Source organism: Leiobunum rupestre, chromosome 1, assembly GCF_980474605.1.
Source record: "Leiobunum rupestre chromosome 1, qqLeiRupe1.1.hap1, whole genome shotgun sequence".
Lineage (NCBI taxonomy): Eukaryota > Metazoa > Arthropoda > Arachnida > Opiliones > Sclerosomatidae > Leiobunum > Leiobunum rupestre.
Genome location: NC_143384.1, coordinates 24,401,169 through 24,427,087, shown reverse-complemented (window position 1 = coordinate 24,427,087; position 25,919 = coordinate 24,401,169). Strand labels below are relative to the sequence as shown.

The window sequence follows — 25,919 nt, the reverse complement described above, 5'->3', positions numbered from 1 at the left end:
CAGTTGAAAGTGAAATAGAAAAAACCGGTGATGCTAACTTCTCACCTTTAAATTTTGACCAAGGATCATTTCGTGTAGGTTTAATTATGTTATTATAATTTGAGTAAGATCTCCTTGGTTTTTAGCCAATTTTGTTTAGTTGTTATGAAGAGATATTCCTCTCTCTATAAAAGAAATGTAGTCTAAGAACTAGAACTTGCTGTATTATGAAATATTGTTGGCATGGACATCTTACCAGATCACCATGAACATGTTTGATCCTGAAGTTGGAATCGAACATCATCATTAAGAAAGTTATTAATTTATATTGCAAGCTCAGACTCCACAAATTAGAGAAGGACAAAAATCTAGAAATGAAGGGTCAAGCCATCAGACTTAAATTGTCAAAGCTAATTTTATTTCAAGAACAATAGCTACATACCTTTAGTAGAATCATTCTTAATCCAAGGTAGAATCAAAATTCCATTTACTTTTGTTTACAATTTAGAATCTCAGAATATTCCCATAACAAGCCATAACCACAAGTTCCACAACAACTGGATAGTTACTTAAGCCTTTGACAAAATATCATTTCGCAAATATAATTTTTTGTTTTTAATTATAAGATCATCTGCTGCTTTTTATTTTTGTTTTGAAAGAATTAATTGACTTATTTAAAAATTATAATAAAAATTTACCTTATTTTAAATTCTCACAGCCAAAATATTCGCGAATCACGTCAGAGTACCTAAAAGATTACAAACACGAACATGTGTGACGTATCACGTGATGATTTTGTATTTTCTCGCCTTATCGACAGGCGTCGCTTAAACGTGGTACCACAGGAATACGGAACAAATACCGGTTGTCTGCTAGTTATCGCTCCCGTATATTTTTGGCAAATCAAACTCCGCGTAAGGTGTCTATTTCTTTATTATGTCTATGGTTGTTGAACGCAGCCTATAAATCGTACAACAGCTTTTAGATTTTTGTGACGTAGCGTTGATTAAAAGAACTCAACGATAACTCAACGGTTTTTCTCCGTTGATAGTTGTTGAACGCAGCCCATAGGCTTAACCCCAACGGAACAAGAGAATAAGCGCCGGATGATTCGTTCGTTCACCGACGTCGTTCTGAGCGTTCTTAGAATGAAACGACTTTTTCTGCGATTTTTAATTCTTCGCGCCCGGCGTTTGGGGAAGATGATGGAGCTGTTAATTAGCCTAATCCGTAATTTTTTGTTGATTACAGTCACAGTTCGCTATTTTGAAATCAAAGGTTATTTTTCAACAAAAAAATAACCTTTGATATTAAAATAACGAACTGTGTTATGCTTAAAACAAGGAATAGCCCAGTGCCGCTACTTGGGTGTAATTTTCGACAGTCATCTCACTTGGCGTCCCTATATTGATGACTTGAGGGCTCATTGTCTTCGACGTCTGTCTCTTCTTCGCACCATTGCCGGGACTCATTGGGGCCCTGATCAGCTTACCATGCGGTTACTTTATTCTGCGTTGATTCGCAGCCCCCTTGATTATGCTGCGGTAGTCTATCGTACTGCGGCGCCTTCTGTTCTCCAGCGTCTGGACGTTCTGCAAAATGCGGCGCTACGCCTGATTTTAGGTGTCCCGTGGTCGACGGCAGTGTCGGCTTTGGAAGTTGAATCACACATCCCTCCGCTTTCTCTTCGGCGTGATTCGCAGTGTTTGCAATACGCCTTGTATTGTCTTCGTGCCCCACCTTCTCATTTAACTCAGAGCTGGTTTCGTGAACAGGCCTTGCCATACCTGCATATTCGGGGTACTGTCACTCTCCTGGCGCAAAGGTGGGACCTGGAGGACTTGTTCCACAGCGTTGTCCCGCAGTCTTTATGCTCCTCCTGGCCTCCGGGCACACAGTCCCCATTCGTCCTCGATATACGTTGGTTGCCAGGGCCCAAAGCCGATTATACCTCCCACTCTTGGGCTTCAGCCTTTTACTGTCATCTCGATTCTCTTCCTTTAGAGTGGTGTCATGTATATACGGATGGTTCCCTCGTCCCGTCCTCCGATTTTGGAGGTTTCGCTTTTGTTATTCCTAGTTTGGGTGTTAGCCGTCGTTTTCGATGCCCCTCCCACTTAGCTATCTCTCGGGCCGAGCTGTGTGCCTTGTACATGGCGGTGTCCTGGCTTGTTGCCCATGACATATACACTGCGATTATATGCTCGGACTCTCTCTCCGCTTTATCTATCTTTGCGGGCGGCTCATCTGTGGATCCCTTGGTCCAGAGTATGTTGGGGAAGTTATTGCCTTTTCCCAATGCCCGTTTTCATTTACTGTGGACGCCTTCCCATGTTGGTGTAACCCATAATGAGCAGGTGGATGCCCATGCTCGGGCTGCTTCTACTGACACAGCGGCTCCTCTGTTTATTCCGCCCCCAGACACTTTGACCATCCGTCGCCGTTGCTTCTCGGCGTTGCTCCGTCTGTGGCAGCGGGATTGGGCAGACGCACCAACGGGCCGGTTTCTCTTTTCCGTGCAGAATTTTCCGGCCCGCCCTAAGGTTTGGGATTGCCACTTGTCTCGGTTCCAGGAACGCCTCCTTTCTCTGGCTCGTGTTGATCGATTTCCAGTTCCAGCGGTGTTGCACCGGTTCGGATTGCGCCCCTCTCCTCTTTGCCCGTTGTGCCGGGAACAAGGTGATCTGGCCCACTTTGCCTTTTCCTGCTCAGGTACAGCGGTCTCTCGCTTGAAGTTTCGGAACGCTTTCCGGGGGGTTGGCCTCCCCCCTTCCTTTGGAAACACCCTGACCTCTCTCTTCACTTTCTCCGCTCTTCCGGATGGTAGCTCCCGTCCGGGATACTTCCACCGTGTCTGTCTGTCTGTGTGTCATGCGTTCGCATTTTCTCGAAATCTCTGCGTTCGCAGTTGCTAGGAATTAGGGAACGAAGTCGAAGGGTTGGCAAAACCACCATGTGACGGTGAGCGTTAACGGATTAAATTGCGGTCGGGTTTGGTTTGGATGTTTTTTTTTTGGTTAACGCTCACCGTCGCGACAGTTTTAACTTAGTTTGATTGGATATTTCTTTATTGCAATGTTTATGTGTAGGGTGTGAATGTTGAGTTTGTGTTATGACGGCTGTGGGTGTTGAGTTTTTTGTGTTTGTGTTATGACGGTTGTGGGTGTTGAGTCTGTTGAGTCTGTTGTGTTTGTGTTTGTTGAGTCGGTTGTGTTTATGTTGGTGTTTGTTGTGTTTGTACGGGCGTTTTCTCTTCAACTTCTTCTTATAGACTTTTGGGACGGACCGAGTGCTGAGTGTTATGACAACCTCTCAACGTCCAATGGCAGGGTTTCCACCAATTGTCCACGGTATTCGTCTTAGTGTCAATTTGCGATTTATTGGCGCTGGCCGGGAACAGAGATAGGCAAAAACCAAATTTCCGAGCTCGCGCTCTTCTCTTTCACAGTGAGTAGTTCAAGCCCACGCTCGCGCTCATCTCTTTTAGTACAAGAGGGTGAGCCTACGCTCGCGCTCATCTCTTTTAGTACAAGAGGGTGAGCCTACGCTCGCGCTCATCTCTTTTAGTACAAGAGGGCGAGCACACGCTCGCGCTCATCTCTTTTAGTATTAGAGGGCGAGCCCGCGCTCGCGCTTTTCTCTTTTAGTACAAGAGGGGTAGCCCGCGCTCGCGCTCTTTTAAGAGGAAGAGCTAGAGCTCGCGGTCTGCTCGTAATGAGAAGCGCCCTCTCTTAGAGACCGATAGATTCTGGGAAATTCACATTCAGAAAAAGCACCACGTGATGCGATTCGTGAAGAAAGGCGGGAATCAATTGTTTTAAATTTCGCTCTCTAAGGGCGGCGCTGAAGCTCGCGCTCGAGCTCTTCTCTTTTATTTCAGAAGCTGATGCTCGTGGTCTTCTCTTTTTTTTCAGATGCTGATTTCGCGCTCGCTCTCTTCTCTTTTTTTTCAGATGCTGATTTCGCGTTCGCGCTCTTCTCTTTTTTCCCAAAGGATGGAGCTCGCGCTCGCGCTCTTCTCTTTCTTCCCGAAGAGTGGAGCTCGCGCTCTTCTCTTTTTTCCCAAAGGATGGAGCTCGCGCTCGCGCTCTTCTCTTTTTTCCCTAAGAGTGGAGCTCGCGCTCTTCTCTTTTTTCCCGAAGAGTGGAGCTCGCGCTCTTCTCTTTTTTCCCGAAGAGTGGAGCTCGCGCTCGCGCTCTTCTCTTTTTTCCCAAACGATGGAGCTCGCGCTCGCGCTCTTCTCTTTTTTCCCGAAGAGTGGAGCTCGCGCTCGCGCTCTTCTCTTTTTTCCCGAAGAGTGGAGCTCGCGCCCAGAAATAGCTCTCGGACTCTTTAGAGCCCAGAGTCCGCCGATCTCTGGCCAGGAATCGAACCCGGGTCTGTTGTGTATCAGAGATTTACTCTAACAACTGAGCCAACGACGACGTTATAACGTTAGGTACTATAATTTATTCTACATCATTTTAAATATTTATAAATTATATTAATCTTATATTTAATTAAATATTTATAAATTATATTAATCTTATATTTAATTAAATATTTATAAATTATATTAATCTTATATTTAATTAAATATTTATAAATTATATTAATCTTATATTTAATTAAATATTTTTAAATTATATTAATCTTATATTTAATTAAATATTTATAAATTATATTAATCTTATATTTAATTAAATATTTATAAATTATATTAATCTTATATTTAATTAAATATTTATAAATTATATTAATCTTATATTTAATTAAATATTTATAAATTATATTAATCTTATATTTAATTAAATATTTATAAATTATATTAATCTTATATTTAATTATATATTTATAAATTATATTAATCTTATATTTAATTAAATATTTATAAATTATATTAATCTTATATTTAATTAAATATTTATAAATTATATTAACCTTATATTTAATTAAATATTTATAAACTATATTAACCTTATATTTAATTAAATATTTATAAATTATATTAACCTTATATTTAATTAAATATTTATAAATTATATTAACCTTATATTTAATTAAATATTTATAAATTATATTAACCTTATATTTAATTAAATATTTATAAATTATATTAACCTTATATTTAATTAAATATTTATAAATTATATTAACCTTATATTTAATTAAATATTTATAAATTATATTAATCTTATATTTAATTAAATATTTATAAATTATATTAATCTTATATTTAATTAAATATTTATAAATTATATTAATCTTATATTTAATTAAATATTTATAAATTATATTAATCTTATATTTAATTAAATATTTATAAATTATATTAATCTTATATTTAATTAAATATTTAAGTATTTTAATGTAAAATTTGAATTGAACTCAGGTCGCATTGTTACCATGCGGATAGTTCACCGCCGAGCCATTGACTTGTATTAAAGTAAAGGAACCATTATGATAAGGCGGGGTTTTTTACTAAACGGATGAATACAATATCTGTGGATATTTTTTATTGAACTTTGTTTTTTAATTTTTGTGAGCTTGTTAAATCCTAAATTTTTTACGTACGAAAATTTAAAGGTCAAATCTTGTTTTAGCGCAGTCAGCAGATAAGATGGTTAAAGGGTAGAACCCGTTAGTTTTTTGTAATTTATTTCGTTTTTTCAGTCGTATATTTTTATCTATTGTGGGTTTAGCGTATTAGTTTTCAAGCGTAATAGTTCATTTATGAAGAAAATATCGAGTTGTATACATCGTGCTCTTACGGGTAATCACTGTGTACGCAGTTTCTTAGAATCAGGGAAAAGGTTTTTCCAAAAGCGCCCTCTTTTTGTCATTGGGTGTAGTATAATCTTTTAATCGGCCGGGATTCGAACCCGAGCCCTCTTGAACGACAGGTGAGCGTTCTACCGCAGAACCACGGATACAGTAACGCTTAACCGAAAATTAAAAACTCTTCCGAGGAGAGGTATATTTTGGCTTGCCAACTTGTTTATAAATAGCCCTAACTATTCCGTCTACGGTCATTTATTGATATACGAGCTGTCGTTTAGTCAAGTGTCTTTCAAGTGGTAAGTTTTTCGCTTCTTCTTAATACATTTTTTATTGGTGTGGATATTTGGACATCTATGATTCCTAATGCAGTCATTGGAAATTGGACGGTATTGGTCTTTTTCAAGCGGTATGTGTCACAACGTCAACAGGAAGTCTACGAGTCGTCCATTACCAGCAGTAGCGGCCCCAGGAAGTTTTTCTGGTGGTGCGAAATCTCGTTGCGAGGTCAGGCGTTTCGGTCTTTCGGTCAAAAGTTATGTTCCCGTCGTCGCGATCCCGTTTCGGCGCCCCCACCTATGACGGCGCCCGGTGCGGTCGCAACGTTCGCACTGCCCTTGTGCCGGCGCTGACTACCAGATGTCGAATATAGCTATTCTACGGTATCTTCATCAAGGGTGAGTGTTGAAATAAAATGAGCGTTAAAGATGCGGCAAGTATTTCGTAAGCGAGAAAAATACAAATGCCCTCTGTAGATATTTCTTTCATTAAAATTTGCTTCGTATTATATTTAACCATATGTAACATAATTACTCATAAGTATGCCATAAAAGCATTTTCTTTAATGAAACCTTGTTTACGGGATATGATGCAAATCACGTCATTTCCGACTTCGTGACGAAAAACGCGTCATCAGCTTTAGTGCTGGGAAATGAAAATAAGTATTTCTCGCGCGTTTCTAACTTAAACAATCCATAATTTAGCTCGTGCCACGCGATCACGTGATTTTGTTGCCATGGTAACCTTTTTCAACAGCGCAATGATTATAAGAATTTTTGCATTTGTGGGTCCACTTATTATATGTTCCGTGTGAAACAAAGTATCATTGAATTTTTTTATACAGAAATGTTATACAGAGGCATACTTATGAGTAATTATGTTACATATGATTTAACTGATAAACTTGTTCGGTAAATAGGGTTAAATTCAATTGTGCATTGTTTTAGTACGTCTAACTCGCTGTTGTAACTACTTAATTTATATTATTCTGAATAAATTAAACTCGGTTGATTCGTCTCAATTATTTTAATTAAAATTAAAATTTTATACCGGGCGGGATTGAACCGGGATTACGTTTTTAGTAAATAACTCTGAATTGTGGAGATATCTTTAAGGGTCGTCTCGAGGTATATTTTGGCTTACCAACCTGTTAAAATTTTATTTAGTCACCTGTATGAGGTACATAAAAAGATGCGATAAGAAATTTGTAGAACCTCCCCTATAACGCAATAGTAAAATTGAAAAAAATAACAAAAAAACAAGTTGGTACTAGGAGTCAATATCATAAATGTACTGTAAAGGTTCTAGCCCAGTAAAATTAGACTTCGATTTCAACAATTTTCCCAAAAAGATGAATAACATACTAAAAGTCCCGATTCTGGAGCGTAAGCTTCCGTCACCATCTTGGAAAATGGCGGACAAAATACAAAACTACCTGTATCTTCGGTTCATTTCATTGTAGAGCCAGACGTAACACCTGCTTGATAAAAGAAAATTTTCAGAGTCACCAGGAAAAATGGAACATTTCGGATATATGTCTTAGCATAAGCCTAAAATAAGGTCCCCATAAGCAAAGGTATAGGCCAAATTTTTGACGATCACATCTTGGATTAATAATAAGACTCCTATTATTAATTCAAGAGCCAACCTAGTAGTGCATGTACGATTTTTAAAAACCATGATAGGGCCCTTTACTTATAGTGAGAGCGCATGGTTACAAAAAACACCCGGATCGCCTGGCTTTGGTCTACGCTGAAACCGTAAGCTCCGAAATTTCGACTGAGATCTTTTCTAACATGCATTGCTTGTTATTTTTATATCTCTAAAACTATTTGTCCTAGGCGAAATCTAAAACGACCACTGGATTCCTGACTTCGGAAACCTGTGCCTTTAATATGTTTCGATTTAATTGTTTTTTTTTAAGTGCTTAATCATTGCAGGGGCGTAGGAACGTTCTAGAAGTTGGAGGGGGCAAAGAGAAACGGAAACGGGTCTGGAGAATGGTTTTGAATATTTAATGGAGTGTAGCTTCTCCGAATGCATGTGTACTATTTACCACTATGTAAATTGGCGGGAAAAGAGTGAAATTTAAACACAGTTGAGGTTCTATAAGCTTTATATGCTTTTAAAATGAGAATTTGAGCCTTTTGAAGATTTCAACTGACCAAAAAGTTGGAGGGGGCAATAACATTAGTTGCCCCTCCCAGCAAAATCATTGGGAGGGCATTGCCCCCCCTTGCCCCTCCCGGTTCCTACGCCCCTGAATCATTGGTTTAAAAAAAAATCGATTTTTTTTGGCGACGCTCTTAGCAAATTCCCGTTTCGCGGTACGGCTAGTTGGGGAGCGGCAACGGGGTAAAGAGGGGAAACGGAGACGGTCCATTCTCAGAGAAGGGAGAGAGGGAATACGAGCCGGGAAAGGCGCCGGGGCACAGCGGAGAGAACAAATACAGCAATTCCAAAATTCTTAGTAATTTTTTTTTAACGAGATGGCGTTGGGAGCAAAATAAATTAAAATGACAAGTTTTCGAGGAATGTAAGTAATATAAATGGACGATTCAATAAAAGATACTCGGTTTTTACTCCCCTCTCCAAATTCATCTGGGAAGGAGCTATTTCCGGTCGGTCGGTTAAACGGTTAGAATGGCTAGCCAAAAAGTCATATTTAAGTCAATTGGAGACGCGTTTTTGCCCTCATGAGAATTTTGCGTCAGTTAAGAAACGCGTCGGCTCACGTGTATAAGGAACATACTAATGTTATTTTTCGATAATATATTTTAAGGTAAAATATATAATGTTACTAAAACTAAGAACAAGAAGATAATGTTATTATCATTATCATCCTCTTATGGTATAAATAATTAAAATTATATGTAATATTTTTATAATACCGGGCAATTTTAAAGCTTCCCATGGAGGCAGAGTTAATTCATTTTGTATAAAATTATCTTTTGGAAAAAAGATGAAAACTCATTCATTTGGAACTAAACATATTACTTTTGCAGTACGGTATGCAACAAGTGGTTCCTTTTAACCAGGTAACCTTTTTGGCATGTTAAGGCTTAGCAAAAAACCGATGTTACGTTCGAGAAAGTTTCCAGCTTTCTAATATTTCAACAAGCACTATATAAATAATAACTTATGAGTCCTGGCTGTCGGAAATATTACTTCTTGCCAATTTCTGGGAAGATGTTTTATTTAAGCGCCTATTATTTGATATAAAAAGCAGAGAAAATGTTCGAACTGAAGGTAAAATTAAAATGAAATTTTTTTATAAAAAACATTTGTGGAACGAGATTCGAACTCATGCGCGTAATTAACCATTACACTGGCCTCATCGCTGTCATCACTCTTCAATAATCAACAAGTTGGCAAGCCAAAATATACCTCTCCTCGGAAGTATGGTCCCTAGTGGTATTAATTTCTCGATACGACCCCCAAAGATATTTCCGCAATTCAGAGTTATTTACGAAAAACGTATTCTCGGTTCAAATCCTGCCCGGTATAAAATTTTAATTTTAATTTAAATAATTGAGACGAAACAATCGAGTTTAATTTATTCAGAATATTATAAATTAAGTAGTTACAACAGCGAGTTAGATTCACTAAAACAATGCACAATTGAATTTAACCCTTTTTACAGTACATGTTTATCAGTTGAATATAATACTAAGCAAATTTTAATGAAAGAAACATCTACAGATGGTATTTGTATTTTTCTCGCTTACGAAATACTTGCCGCATCTTTAACGCTCATTTTATTTCAACTTCCAGTTGACGTTGTGACACATACCGCATGAAAAAGACCAATGCCGTCCAATTTCCAATATCATATAATGACTCGCACACCCAAGAAATCATTGACTGCGTTAGAAATCGTAGATATCCAAATATCCACACCAAATATATTTACAAGAAGCAAAAACCTTACCATCAACAAAGCACAGAGAGCCACTTGACTAACCGCCAGCTCTTAAAGCAATTAACGTTAAATCATCTCCTTTGAATTAACACAACTATATATAGGTCGTTAAATAACAAAAAAAAACTAACAAAGTGAACCACCCACAGGGTCTACCCTTTAACCCTCTAATCTCGGCTGACTGCGCTAAAACAAGATTTAACCTTTAAAAAAAACCAGATTAGGCCTTCATAAATTCATTAATAAAAAAAGACTTTATTACCTATTATGCTTACGATGCCTGTCTTAATTTCAGTGAATCTAAGCAGCTATCGGTGGTAGATGTAAAAAGTACAAAAAAGCATCCAAGTCTTAACGATTAATTGAGAACGAAATAGCCAGAAATAACAAAATTACAATTACATACGGGTCAAATCGCTAATTATTTTATTGCATAAACTCAATTTGAAACTAGATTATCTTTAAATTTGACTAGAATTTAAATACTTCGTTAAGTCTTCGCTGTTCTAAACAGTGTTTTCATATGAAGCCAATCGCTTCACCTAAATATATATTATATCGTTCCATTTAATCTTTTTTCTCCTTCTGAAAAAGGGACATACATTATACAACAAGTTGGCAAGCCAAAATATACCTCTCCTCGGAAGAATCGTCCCTAGTGGTATTAATTTCTCGAGATAACCCTTAAAGATATATCTCCGCAATTTAGAGTTATTTGTTAAAAATATTAACCCATTTCTATCCCGCCCGGTATAAAATTTTAATTATAATTAAAATAATTGAGACGAAACGACCAATTTTAATTTATTCAGAATATCATAAGTTAAGTAGTTACAACAGTAAGTTAGACGTACTATAACAATGCACAATTGAATTAAACCCTTTTACAGAACAAGTTTATCAGTTAAATATAATACGAAGCAAATTTTAATGAAATATCTACAGAGGCTTTTTGGAATTACTCGCTTACGAAATACTTGCCGCATCTTTAACGCTCATTTTATTTCAACACTCGCCCTTGATGAAGATACCGTAGATATCTGGTAGTGGACGACTCGTTCACTTCCTGTTGACGTTGTGACGCATACCACATGAAAAAGACCAATGCCGTCCAATTTCCAATATCATATAATGACTCGCACACCCAAGAAATCATTGACTGCGTTAGAAATCGTAGATATCCAAATATCCACACCAAATGTATTTACAAGAAGCAAAAACCTTACCATCAACAAAGCACAGAGAGCCACTTGACTAACCGCCAGCTTTTAAAGCAATTAACGTTAAATTATCTCCTTTGAATTAACAGAACTATATATAGGTCGTTAAGAAAGTGGACCACCCACAGGGTCTACCCTTTAACCCTCTAATCTCGGCTGACTGCGCTAAAACAAGATTTAACCTTTAAAAAATACCAGATTAGGCCTTCATAAATTCATTAATAAAAAAAGACTTTATTACCTATTATGCTTACGATGCCTGTCTTAATTTCAGTGAATCTAAGCAGCTATCGGTGGTTCTGTGGTAGAGCGCTCGACTGCCAAGCCGAATGGTCTGGGTTCGAAACCTGGGTGGCGCATTTGTTTTTAATCAATAGAGAAACGCTAAATTAGAATTTCTTCGATGCAATAATTTCAATTTCAATTCTATTTCAATTAAACCAAAATTTCGTACTCTATTAAATACGCTTCCGATAAAGCGTAACAAGTGTCGGTGGTTCTGTGGTAGAACGTCCGCCTGTCAATCAGGAGGTCTCGGGTTCAAATCCCGCCCGATGCGATCGCAAATTGATACTAAGACGAATACCGTGTACAACTGGTGGAAACCCTGCCATTGGACGTTGAGAGGTAGCATTACACTCAGCACTCGGTCCGTCCCAAAGTCATTAAGAAGAAGTGGGAGAGAAAACGCCCATATAAACACAACAGACTCAACATGCACAACCATCAGAACACAAACACAACAAATTCAACACTCACAACCTACGCATAAACATTACAAAAACCGTAATACACCAAACCGTCACGACGGTGAGCGAAAAAACACCATCCAAACCAAACCGCAAATGCATCCGTTAACGCTCACCGTCACACGGTGGTTTTGCCAACCCTTTGAGAAACTGCGTACGCAGTGATTACACTTTGCACCGAAAATGCGAACGCGTTCGCAGTCCTGACAGACAGACACACCCACAGACCCACCCACAGACCCACAGACAGACACGGTCGTTATATAACCCCTCCTAGGGGACTTTGTCCCCTCGGAGAGGTAAAAAGAGTCTATAGAGACTGTCATTTTTCAAGGCCGTTCTAATATGGCCCAAAGAAACAAATAAGTGTGACACTTATCGGAGTAATACGCGATGCTTACAACGTATGACCTGAAGTAACAAATAAGTATGACACTTACCGGAGGCCGTTCTAATATGACCAAAAGTAATCAATAAGTGTGACACTTATCGGAGCAGTACGTGATGCTTACAACGTATGACCTGAAGTAACAAAGAAGCGTGACACTTATGGGAGAAATACGCGATGCTTACAACGTATGACTAAAAGTAACAAATAAGTGTAAATACAATTATGTGTGGCCAGGGCCGTAGTTAGGGCTGGGCGGCTGGGACGGCTACCCCGGGCGCCGTGCGCGCGATAGGGTATAGGGGCGCCAAAATTGGTCCATATTATTATATTAGGGGGTGCCATTTTCTCTAGCTACGGCCCTGTGTGTGGCCGTGGATATATATTGGTTATGATACCGGCGTTGCAGGTTGCTGTGAATAGCTCAAACAAACTTAACACATTAGAAGGATTGTGTACTGTATTCTGACCGTCGTACGTCTTGTTGTATAATAAAATATTTTTTCTAGCAAAAATCAAATCGAATAATTAAAACGTCGAATAGTTTGATGGAATAATTTAGATGAAAAAAATAGGGCCAGTTAACCGATCGAATACCAGTTTCGAGCACCAAATAATTTGACGTATTTGGTTTTCAAATATCGGTTAAAAATCCCAAAACAGGAAAATGGGAGCTACTAAAAAGGGGATAAGCGTCGGGCATTATTTGGCAGGTGAGGATTCCAATAGGTAAAGAGGTGGTTTGCCGTCATCGCGAGGGGGGAAAAATGGTGTCGATCCCTTTTAGGGGCCTTGAATAAATCAGTTCCTCCTCCGGCATTCGTTCTCTTAAAATACAACTATTCGACTCCGTACTTTTTCTCCTGATAGTCTTCCCTGTACTAAGATCACGCGAATGAGTCTCATCATGAGATGTTCTTATTGCAGTAATATAAATAATATAATATAATGATTTTTCCATTTTCCTACTATAATGATAGTTTATGCCCATTTATTAAATGTATTAAGTGTTTTATTCGTTTTTAAACATGAGAGTGTCAAATTGCTAGTTAAACGACTAAGCCTTGGTCAAAACAAAAACTTCGCATTTTATAATTGGCAGTTTGGCACCCATTACTTAACTTAAACCTTTTTTAATAACTAAGTTTAGGGGCTTCATCATAATTCTCCACAAATTGGCCAAATAAATTGCCATTTAATGCCATTTGTAAATTAAAACCCAATTAAAAGAGATGGCTTCCAAAAATAAGTCATTGTCAAACAATGTAACGGTGGATTTTCTAGAAGGGGAACTTGCTAACATTCCCAAAGAATTCAAACGGCACAAGAAAGGGAAAGCTCTTAGGTGAGAATATATGGTGTTTTCCTTTTATCAGCTCTGAGAAGGCTTGGAGTATGTGATGTCAAGACATTTTTACACTCAAAGTGAGAGTGCTCCTAAATAGAAATAATCTAATATCGTAGAAACTGATTTCATTAAGTTTTATCCACTGTAATTGTCTTAAGATATCAAGGTGATCTAATTACCTTGGTTAAGCCAATGATTACCCAGTAAGTCAGTAGTAGGATCTAATATCGATCTTTGTAGTCAGATTGGCCTGCAGCTGAACTCAATCTCTTCTACAGCTAATCACAAATTATTAAATGAATCGGAGTTTTATAAGAGCAATTTGAGAGCGTAAAAGGAAAATCCTATTAGTAAAAAGTTTATTAAGGCCAAGCTTAATATTCTATCTTTTAATACTTTGTAATTTTTTCCAAAAAATTAATCAAAAAGCGTGGCCGCTCGTCAGACCATAATGAACGTCTACTTCTCGCTGTCTGCTAGTTATCCGAATGAAACTTTTTGTAAAATAGTGAAAAAAACGGCAGAAATGACCGGGGTATCTGAAAAGACGATCTGGAGAGTGAAGAAAGAGCATACAGAACTAAATGGTAAATTCAAGGAACCTGCTAATAAACGTGACCTTATGTTAGGAAAGAAAATACGTTTGGCAAGATATGATGAAGCTGCTTTGACAGGCATTAGAAACATAGTGTACGAGTTTGTGAGCCGAAATGAAATCCCAACATGCAAGAAATTGATGGAAATTGTCAACGCGGATGAGAGTTTACCTACTTTTGGTTCCGTCCGAACTTTTCACCGATTATTGAAGGACATGGGCTATGATGCTAAGTATCAGTTAAATCCAACAGAGGTAGTCAAACACGTTCCTAGAAAACGAGATAATGGGAAAAACAAAAAACCCCAAACTGCGCCAATACGAAATGGAAAAGACTTGAAAGGAAAACCCCAAATTAGTGACTTTAATTTTGAAGTTAGGGAAGTAAAGACCTCAGAATATGACGAATGCAAAATAGTCTATCGAGAGGAATGTTTGACACTATATGGAATCAAAATGGGCCTAGGTAGAGACACTTATGAGCTGATAATATTCGCACCAATGAGTATGATTGAGAAACCAGTAAAAGGCTTTAGCCTGTTCCGTATGGAAGACAAGCAAGAAGCGGTCGGACAGTTCCTACTTTTAAAGAAGATCTTACCTCTGTATTATAACTGCACACCTCAGCTTTTAGTCTGCAAAAACTTAAAGGAACTATGCGATGTTGTTAGGAGTAATCCGTCATGGACAATAGCTCATATCGTGGCTTCATTAGGATGGCAAAGCTGCGTTAGATACGATATGTTGGAGAGGTGAACTATATAATAACTTAGTTTGTATTTATTTTATTTTACTACAATTTATTTTTCTTAAAATTCAAGCCTTTTAAATGAAGCTTGTTCAAATACTCTCGACACACCTATAATCGTAGCTGTGAAATTCAAAAGGTTGGAAGTAATACGATCTCTCATGAACTTCAATATAAACATTCGGTCAACTGATAACAAAGGGAATAATGTGTATCATTATGCTGCTAACACAACCAGGGAAATTATCAATGTAAAATATTTTTTAATTCTTTTAGTTATTAATGTAAAATATTTTTTTATTCTTTGCTTAACGTAACGTTTATATTTTAATTCTTTGCTTAATGCGATGTTTATTTTGGAATTCTTTGCTTAATGCGATGTTTATTTTTGAATTCTTTGCTTAACGCAATGTTTATTTTTGACAAGCGTTTTCCGACACTAATTATCAAGCTTCGCTCTTTTTGAATTTTTTCATTTTTGTTTATAGGCCTTACAATGCTACGACACTCCTTCAGTTATAAACAACAAAAATATTGAAGGATTTACTCCATTACAAATTGCTTGCATGAACAGCAATACAGAATGTATTATCGAACTTCTCGAGTCCAATGCAGATATGAATTTCAGCCCAGTACCAAACCAGTATATGCTACCACCAGTTTATCGGTGAGCATTACGAAAATTTTACTTGAATATTAATCTGTTAGCATTACAACTCCGATTTTTCATGATTAACAGGAAAAAACTGATACCAATTTTGTTTCCAATTATTTAAAACTTATATTCTCAACTTTGATCTAGCCATAGATAATATAGATCTTGTACCCTAAATTTTAAATCACTGTGTAGTCAATAACGTTTGCTCGCTTAATGCTGGAACTCCGAAAAGATTAGTTCCATAGTTACAATGGTAACCATTAACCAACAAATAGTGCCCTAAAGCAACCCATGGAGGCCGATTTTTTGGAAGCCATGTGCGGGAAGTGGGTAATTGCTTAGTTACAAAACCGTCAATAGGAAAGCTCTCTGAATTCGAATCTGGAGTTCAGAGTTCTGTATTTTCTTTTATCTAGCCAATGTCCGTTCCTTATGTTTTTTAAACCAGCGTTAGCTATTAGAAACAATTGGATAAAAAACGCTTTTGTTACAGATTGGCCTTATTGGTAAAAAAGGGTACCAGAATGAATTGTCATATCAGTAGGGATGTACTGATATGGGTACAGCCGAATATATCGGCTATTTGTGGGCGATAATATCGGTTATCTATCATAACAGTAGTGTATATGATAAAATCAATCTGAAAGACAGTTCAGTACATTTTCGTACCATTTTATTCTAATTTTTCATGAACAAATATTTGCAAGAGCATATTCGAATAAGCTTCTTTTTATTTTATTTGATACATATTTTCTATCACAAATCGAATAACAATGTCAAAAAAAGGTATGATCTAGCTTCTGAAGCCTGGTGTGCGTGGCGCGGCCAATCAAATAAAATATTATCATTAGTTAGTTAATCGAGAATTTTCTTATTTTTAAATGTCTTCTGAAAATATATTGTAATACCAGTATCGGCCAATATCAGCTTCGCTTAAGCGGATAATGGCCAATACCAATATTAGAAAAATAGGTTGATATATCGGTGCATCCCTACATATCAGTAAAAAAAATGGTGTTAGTAAAAATTCAAAATCAGAATCAGCTAAATTACAATATTGGCTAACACTAGTACTTTCAGTTATTATATTTTTTGGTAAGTGTAAGAAATTAATTTATATTGATGTTTGCAGTTCAAAGAACAATCAACCAAGAATTGGGGGAGATCAAACTAAAAATATGAATGGTGGAACTCCGTTACATTGTACTGAATCCTTAAAAGTAAATTCAAGTTATTTATTATTTATTTTGTAAGTATATCATTGTAAAATTTTTCTTTCACATCTATTTCAACAGTGCTTGGAGGCGCTCATTAATTTTGGCTGCAATATTGAGTCTAAAAATTTCATTGGCGACACGGCACTGCACATAAATGTTTCAAAAAACAACTTAGATTGCGTATTATTTCTACTCAGTCACGGTGCAAACCCAAATTGTGTTTCTGTTGAAGGAAATACCCCTTTACACATTGCTGTTAAAGTACGATTTCTTTTCTTTTAATTATATATAGGTCATTTATTTTTTTTTCCATTTTGTCCGAGAAGGTGGGTAATCCATTTTTAGTGAAAGCACTCTCCATATTTGGTGCCAATTCCAATATTTTAAACATGGATGGGGATACTGCTCGCCATTTGGCTGCAAGTCGTAACTATCCCAATGGAGATATGGTACTTTTTGTACTACACTCAATGGGAGCTGGTCGGTGCTCCTCATCGTTACCCAATGGAACATGTACGGTTGGCTGTTCTCCGATGGGAGACTGGAATGGACTACCTCCACAAAAATTGCTACACCTTTGTGAAACCCGGTGTAAGTTATTATTTTATATTAAACTTTTGTGGTAGTAATCTAGGTGTTTTTTTTTTGAGAACAAACTTATGGTGTTGGCCAAAAGCCTTAGACACCAAAATTTAGTTTTATTTATTTGGAACGATTTACATACAAGAAAAAATGTTCTCATAATTTAAAAAGAAATGTAATTCAATTTTAAGCTTTCCTTTGGGTTTGGTTTAAGTCGATTTATTTCAGGGACCGATAATTTTTTAATGTTTTAAAAGCCAACAGGTAAAATATGAAATGTGGGAAGATTTAAAACCTTCTCTAGCATTCACGATGCATTGTGCAAATTAGTTTTGGGAAATGCTTAGTTGAGGACACTTGGAGGAGCGAGGCTTTATAATACCTGCCACGTAAAAAGTTAGCAAATTTTGCCTAGAATTTTATGTAGGGAAATTTATGATAGGCTTATTATACTTTGTCCCTAATTAATTTATTTTGGGACTCTGTTTATAAACTTATTTTAAGTCTTTGCAAAAATTTTATTACTAACGAATCTCTTTTTAAATTTCAGTGTCAAACAACCTTTTGCAATTGCCAATGAAAGGTTTACTCTTATCGCCATTAAATCATCTCCCAAATCAGAAACTGTGCCGCGTTCTTTGCATTGACAGTGGTGGAAATCGGGCTGTAATTGCGTTGCAAACAATAGCGCAACTTGAATCAGCTCTAGGGTCTTGTATCATTCGCCATTTTAATTTCATTGTCGCAACTGGAAGTGGAGCTTTGATCGCCTTGGCTTTAGCGATAGGAAAATCCGTCCAGCAATGCCAAGGTTTATTGTTTAAATTGAGAAATAAGCTATACTCAACTGAAAGGTCAGAACCCGAGGAGCTAGAACGGTATCTTCGTAAAGAATTTGGAGAAATTTTGTTGTCAGACATTAAAAATGTTAAGTAAGTTACCGAGCAAAGTTTTTTGACTTATGCCACTGCATCATTCATCGTTCTTTTTATTTTAGGTTAATGTTGATTGGAGTTTTGGAAGATCGTCATCCTGCTGAGGTTTATATTTTTCGTAACTATGCTTCTCCAACTACAATTTTGTGCCAAAGTAGAACAGTTGATCCAACTTTTAATTTTCCTAGTAAGAAGTTACTTAAATAATTTTTAATGACATTTCAGATAGCTAGTTTCTATTTAACAATTTTTTTTTAGTTAATAAACAATAAAACGTTTTATGTTAGGTTGTTCATACTAGGTGGTTTCTTTTCACCCATTCTCGGACTAAAAGTGTACTCTTTTTACCCTAAAACGCTTTATTAGCCTGTTCCGGGGATGATAATTACTCCGCCCCATAAACTATGCGCTTGTTTCAGAGTATTAGGGCTACTTTTTTAAGTCCTGAAAAGGAGGTGTAAGGGAGTTTAAATCTGATTTTGTCATCTGCTAACCAGAATTTATCTGCTAGAAAGGCCACAGGCAGCCATTTTGGAATAATGTTTTTACTCCGATTGGAACTATTCGCCACCACCAGATCGGAGTGAAATGATGTCATAGCATTACCCTACTCCAAAATCCCGGAACAAGTGTAAAGAAACCACCTACTATAAGCTACGCTGGGGCGATGCTATGTATCGCAAGGTGTAGTCCACATTTTTAAGTGTTTTTATGTTATTAACCCATTTGAAAATTCATCTTGTACACGATAAATACTAGGGGTGTGCGAGTCCTGTTTTTTGGGTTTCGAGTCGAGTCCCGAGTCTTGTAAAATTGGACTTGCGAGTCTTCGAGTCCAATTTTTCAATACTCGTTCGAGCCTTCGAGTCCATAAGAAGTTGATTTTTTTAACTCTTTCGAGTCCAATTTGAGTCCAAATTTTCTGAGCGAGTCCAATTCGAGCCTTAAATTTTATACTAACTATTTGAAATCAGAAATAATTTTTAAATGATTATTGTTTGTCCTTAACATAAATTTATATGAGCCATTGCCAATTGGAATTAAAAAATTATAAAAAAAAACTTGAAATCTAAATTTTATTATTAGAGATTTGTTACTTTTGTGATAAATATTGACTACTAAATAATATTATTCGTCATATTTTTTCCAAAAACAAACAAATCTTGTTCAGAAAAGAGAAACCTAAAATTAAGAACTTAATTAGGTTTGCTTCCACCTGTCCCCATTAAAATCACTTGCCTAGAAAGCAAATACACTGGTAGTAGGCCAACCCCTGGGGGCCTATTCTGTAAATATTCGAAATCCAATTTTCGATCGAAAACTAGATTTCAAACTTCGAGATCTCGACAAATGGTATTCGGTAAAGATTTCTAATAAGCATAAATCAATGCAAATTGTCGAAGTCGATCTCGACATGGTATAGGGTATCGAAATCGAATTCCCGTTCGAATGTTTACAGAATAGCCCCCCTGAACATGTTGGCCCACCACCAGGGTATTTGGGAAGTTAATTTAATGGGGGACAGGCAGAAGCAAACTCAACGGGAAATAGTGGACTCGCCGGGTATTTTTAATATTCTCGAGTCCACTCGAGTAATTTTTAAGCCTTGGCGAAGGACTCGGGTACCCAATCGAGTACTGGAAATATGATTTTCGAGTCCCGAGTCCGAGTACCCGACTCTGACTCCAAACCGAGTACTCGCGATTTTCGAGTACTCGCACAGCCCTAATAAATACCTCTACATGTAAGGTCTCAAATGAAATTTTAGACACAAACATATGTAAAGATGGTGTCACGCACAAAATCCCAAATTTTCTTTTTGATAAAGTCAAGAATTTGAAGGCATCAGCCTGTTCACCTTGTGATTTACGAAAGAAATATCATGCCTTTTATCTTCCCTCATTTACAGGGGGACAACACACGGTTAGCCTACTCATTGTAACCTGGCCACCTGTTTAAAGGCAATAAAAGTCGCTAGATCACTTGGACCTAAGGTTGTGCCTTGGGTATTAGCGTAGCTGATTACGGCAAAATATCAGCGCCCCACCAACCCCATTCTTACTAATCACGATGGGACATATTACTAAGAAAAAATAGAAAATAATTTGTTACCGCCCAATATTGCACAAAACGGAAATTTGCGTTTACCCTACTTTACGACAAACGGAGAAGAAACGCTAGAAAACGTTAATTTTGGTTAATTTTCAAAAATTAACATCTTAGTGAATTTTCATTTCCACAAAATAATTTTGACAACAGAAATGTTCAGTATTGTCTAAAGTATCAAAAAAAAAATTGTTGTGTGTTGATATTCACCCCTGATTACAATTCAATTTTCTCACCACACGCTCTGCCCCTGTAACCCTATAAGTGGTGAATATTGTCTGTAAATCGCAAAAGCAGAATCTATAGTTTCACCTGTTTATTCTCAGTTACTGTTAAGTCATTCTTTGTAAAATGTTTTATTTGATGCCCTGAAGATAGATTGACAACTCTATAACAAATATTTTTAGTTTGGAGGGTTGCGAAAGCTGCCTGTTCAAGGTTTTTGATAAAGGATAACTCGGCCCTGTTGAAAGATGATTGTACTTTGAATTTGCCTTGTTTAGACGCCTTAACGGAGATCCAGGAACGGAATATCGCTTTTAACACAATGGTAAGACCAAAGTGGTCCAAATAATTTTCAAAATTAGTTGCATTTGATTTTTGCACTTATTATCTTAATTTGTAGAATCAAGAAGATCACATTGAAGTTATTGACATCATGATATCAATCGGAAATGGCCTGTATCCAATGCATTTTGGTGATGATCAAGCTGATGTAATTGACAAAGTAGGTCTTGAACGTGTGTGGCTTTGTTTTTTCCAAAGTAAGTGGTTTACTAATTTTGGCTTCTATTGTAAGATGACTGTTTGCGAGAACCGCTTAGTGGAACGAACTCAAGCTATTTGCAGCTTGGCCAGTATTCCTTTCTATCGAATTAATCCCCCCATGAGTGACATTCTGTCCCATGAACAGTGTAATTCTGAGCTGTTAGTGAAAGCTATGTGGGAAACTTCGTATTTTCTGAATTCAAAACGTGTTGATTTCATTGAGCTGGCAAAACTGTTTATCAAATAACGAAATTATCTTTTTTACTCTGTACATAGTTTCCTGTCATTTTTAAATGTCTAAATTATGTATATTTTTCATAAAGCGTCCAATTTTTTTTATGAAATTCATTTAATAGTATTTATTTCAACATAAGTATCATCCAGAACATATTTAAGTTACTGAGAAAATACTAGTCTACTTAACCCCGAATTATCTATCTAGGCTCGTCCCAAAAAAGGTAACTTCGTTTTCCCAAAAGTATCGGTTGTAAGAACGTTTTCCTTAATGTTTTGAGTTAACGCATATATATTATATCATAGGGATGATGGTATCTAATAAGAAACTTCCACCACTAGTGGTATGACCAAGTTAGACGTCCTCTAAGCAGACAGCAATCAATTTATAGTACTGAAGTTTGTGCAACTTAAGTTAAAACTGATTTTAATGATGAATTTTTTATTAATCAAAATATTTTATAACAAGTCCCTGACAGATAGTGTTACGTTTTCAATATGAATGAGCTTCGTGCGTAGATTAAATTTTGGTCACAAATATCTACGTGTGGTGATGGAGTTTTAAATTGAATATATGAAAGCTGTCTGCACAGTCTGCTATTTCAAAATTCTCTTAACAACAGCTGAAAGTGTCAAGTGGTCTCTTATTTCTTCACATATTTAGTTCACGGATAGTAAGGCAGATGGCGCAATATTTCCTGAGCTCTAAGCCTATAGAGTTATATCGGCGTGACGTATGTCGACGTCACCCATGCTTTTTTCTATAGATAAAAACTGCCCTCAAAATGGCGGCCATAGCCCAAAACTACAGAGCGATACTACTCTATTGTGATTTTCAGTCAGATCAGTATTATCATAAGCCTATAACCAGAGATGGGCAAAAAATCATTTGGCGAATAACGAATAAATTTTTTCTTGTCAGTTGTTATTTATAAATAACGTTACAATTAATTTATTTAGAGAAAAATATTTTAAATAAATGTAGGAAAATATTTTTTAATAAAATAAGTTTATAAATAAAAAGGTCAAAATATCTGTTTTATTAAATCATTTGAAATAAATGTATTTTGCAAATAAAGAAGACTGAAATATTTTGTCATCAGATATTTCGGGTTGGCGTAGTTTACAAATAGATCGTCAAAAATAGCTTCCGTTTATTTTTTATTTTGTAGATAACGAATTATTTTTATTTGACAGGGCTAGACTCAAGGAAAATAACTGAATATATGGCCAATTTGTAAGAAAATGCAATACAAATTCCAAAGACTTAAAGTTAATTCTGGTGTCAGAGACGAAATACAATTGTCGACACCATTTTTATTTTAACAAAGAGTATCAATATTACCCAGCAATGGTGGTCACTATTTAATGGCACAGCGAAGGTACAGCAGACCGGTCGGAGGGGAGGCAGCGACATGTGAGCGAGGCCCCTTCTCACAACACACATGTTTTGCGAAGGAATAAATGAGAGGCCCGAATAAGTGCCGCAAAGTACGGGAACCCCAAAAAGTGCCGGACCTCAATAAGTGCCGCTAAGTAAGGGGACCCCTAAAAGTTCCCTTAGGTGTGGGGACCACAAAACGTGTCGCTAAGTGCGAGGCCCTAGACGCTCGCCTCGCTCGCCTGTTCTAGCGCCGGCCCTATAGCTACGCCACTGTAGCTATTAATTAATTATTTAATTAATGCTACTAATTTTTACTTGAAAGCATCATTTGCCTTTACTATATACACAAACCTTACGAAGATACGTGAATTTGGTTTTCACGCTATAATATGACATTCCAAGATTGAAATTCGTAGATCACGAGAAAAGGATTGTAGCAGTGGCGGAATAAGGGGGAGGACTGACCGCCCCGGGTGCCAGGGTAGCTAGGGGTATCATTTACCCAAGGCAAAAAGTATGGAAGGGCAGTAAATTAATAAAAACATTAATCTAATACCACCGACCCCATAATTTCCGTAGCATCGTTAAAACAGTGGCGTAACTAAGGACCTGCAGACCCCGCGAACGCGGGGGGGGGGGGGGGGGCGGGTTTCATTTTCACAAACTAGGGGGCCCTTTCGTTTTAAGTATTTTTACAAGAAAAACTTGTAAAAATGGAGAAAAATGGGTTACGGGACGAACAAAAGACAGGCTTTAACTAATACTGAAATTCAATCTCACTCAATATCCTACGGTAGAAATCGTAAAAAAATATCTAAAGGTAGCTTTTGAATATAATATTTTAATTTTCAAATTTTAATAAATGGAATTCGCGGTTTTTAATTTAAATAGATATATTATATATTGCATTCCATTTACTACGACACTACTAATACTTTATAACAAATACATTTTTTTTATAAAGGGGCCTTTTGATATCCTGCGGGGGGCTCGAAATTTTTCATTACGCCACTGCCTCCAAAGCTTCTAACTGGAGGTGCTTTGTCGGTGGCATTAGCGTTAAAAGTTGCCATTATCAGGAAGTCAAATATCCCGCAACAGTTTACTCCTTATAGTGCGATAAGCATTTTTTTTAACCTTGCGTTTACTCGATTAACTAAAATCCTTATTCGTTATTTAAATTAAAGAAAATATTTCAATTTTTTATTTCGCGAAATAAATGACTGGAAATATTTTGTAAAAAAACAATTTAACAAATGAATGTTCATGAACTATTCGTAAAATATTATTTTCCAGATAATAATCGAAAATATTACGTTTTAAATTATTTATCAAATAAGACCACGGCAAAATATTTGTTTAATTGCCAAATAACTATACCTAAAATATTTAGCCCTGTCAATCGACGAATAAATATGATCAGATATTTTGTTATTTAGTAATTTATTCGTTATTCGCCAAATGATTTTTTGCCCATCTCTGCCTATAACCTCTAAGTTTGAAACGCGCATAGCGCCCTTTGTACCACCACTGGACGGGCGAAAAAGAAGAAATCAGGCGATAGTATCAGAACCTGGTAGAGATAAATTGAAGCTTCTTCCTTCCCCCTTTCTCTCTACGCACCTCTCTCTTACCAAAGCAGCTGGCATCATGCATTGATGGACGCGTTACGTTTCTCTTTTCCGCCACCGGGTGGATTTAGCGCTGTACTTTCGCCAGTCGTTTGCTTGAATCAACACTGCCTTTCGATTCAAACTTAGGGTTGATAGGCTTATGGTATTATTAAACTTTTTGAAGGTTAGATAAGTCAGACGTTTTAATATTAATTTTCAACAGAGCGCCCTATTGCAGAATCTCATGAAAAAAGTAAAACGATGGTGTAGTCGATTAATGACGAAAATAAATAATTTTCTTTTATCAGCCTTTAGTACCCACGACACTAGTGACCCTAGTAGGAATTCGGGCGAACTCACGAATATCGCATTATCAAAGTGCTACGCCTGTCAAATGTAATCATACGCAAGGGGGGAAAGAACATGACGGATAAGTTAGTGAGGTTTATATTTTTCGTAACTATGCTTCTCCAACTACAATTTTGTGCCAAAGTAGAACAGTTGATCCAACTTTTAATTTTCCTAGTAAGAAGTTACTTAAATAATTTTTAATGACAATTCAGGTAACTAGAATGCTGCCGTGTAACTGGCAAATGGACCAAACGCCCTGGCAGAAGGTAGCCAGATCTCAGCCAGTCAGAGCTCAAAGAGTGATTCTGCCAAGAATATAATGTCATCAGAGCGAATGACGTCACCTAGCTCCCGCGATAGTAGCGGAACCAAGGAGGATTTTTATCCCCCTTGGCGGAACCACTCTACGGCCTCTCATTGGCTGAAGGTTCAAAACGAACTGGCGACAAGCTCGGCCGTAGGCGGCAGCATTTTAGTTACCTATGAGATTTCTATGGTTCCTACCGAAAACGTTGCTACTATAGAAAATAAACCAAGGAGCGGAAACAATATTTATTTTGTTGGGCATAGTTGTTTATGATCAGGCATAGCTGTTGTTGCAGGTCGGTATCAAGGTTACTGGAGATTTCACTAATGTCAGCATTGTTCTGAAAATTTATCAAGGCGTTGAAACATGATACCATATGTAACATAATTACCGATAAGTATGCCATTGTACCTTTATTCCATTCAAAAATCTTCACTAACGGTTTGTTTCACCCCGAACCAGTAAAAAGGTGGACTACGTTAGATTTTAACCTTTTTATTCATTATAGTAATTTTGGGAGTCACAATATTGGCTAGTAACATAGGTATTTAAGCCAATGGAAAACCTCTAAATTGAGAAGGAATTTTAGTGAGCTCAATCTAGCTTTATTGAAATTTATAATCTCGCTCAGTTTGTGCGGATGAAGTTAAATAATGAGTATTACGTAGGGTACAGATGACGCAATATCTGTGAAACAAACCGTTAGTGAAGAAATAGAACTAGTAGCATACTTATGAGTAATTATGTTGTTGTAGATCTTAACATTTTAATTAAGTAAT

The 25,919-nt window shown here is 36.8% G+C and overlaps 1 protein-coding gene and 1 long non-coding RNA gene across 3 annotated transcripts; one reads left to right on the top strand and one right to left on the bottom strand.

Moving 5' to 3' along the window:
- On the bottom strand, window positions 1-497 carry LOC149961944 (uncharacterized). Its single transcript, XR_016481213.1, has 3 exons — window positions 422-497; window positions 236-347; window positions 1-164 (listed from the first exon to the last, which is right to left on the bottom strand). It is a non-coding gene; the product is annotated as an uncharacterized LOC149961944 (long non-coding RNA).
- A 12,684-nt stretch (window positions 498-13,181) lies between these two features.
- On the top strand, window positions 13,182-21,599 carry LOC149961943 (85/88 kDa calcium-independent phospholipase A2-like). Of its 2 annotated transcripts, XM_090177593.1 has the most exons (13): window positions 13,182-13,639; window positions 14,072-14,229; window positions 14,317-14,989; window positions 15,059-15,236; window positions 15,474-15,652; window positions 16,776-16,863; window positions 16,939-17,121; window positions 17,187-17,451; window positions 17,993-18,374; window positions 18,440-18,564; window positions 20,891-21,033; window positions 21,109-21,210; window positions 21,283-21,599. In XM_090177593.1, exons 1-13 carry the CDS (start codon window positions 13,527-13,529, stop codon window positions 21,496-21,498), a joined length of 2,805 nt encoding a protein of 934 aa, XP_090033719.1. In that variant the 5' UTR covers window positions 13,182-13,526; the 3' UTR covers window positions 21,499-21,599. The 2 variants fall into 2 exon arrangements, with proteins under 2 accessions (XP_090033719.1, XP_090033711.1); XM_090177585.1 differs by having other exon boundaries at window positions 14,072-14,989.
- The last annotated feature ends 4,320 nt before the right edge of the window (window positions 21,600-25,919 follow it).

Coding starts and splice junctions, on each gene's coding strand:
- LOC149961943 (XM_090177585.1), top strand. CDS start 13,527: ATGGCTTCCAAAAATAAGTCATTGTCAAACAATGTAACGGTGGATTTT. Junction 15,237..15,473: donor CAACCAGGGAAATTATCAAT/GTAAAATATTTT, acceptor TTTTGTTTATAG/GCCTTACAATGCTACGACAC. Junction 18,375..18,439: donor TCAGACATTAAAAATGTTAA/GTAAGTTACCGA, acceptor TTTTTATTTTAG/GTTAATGTTGATTGGAGTTT.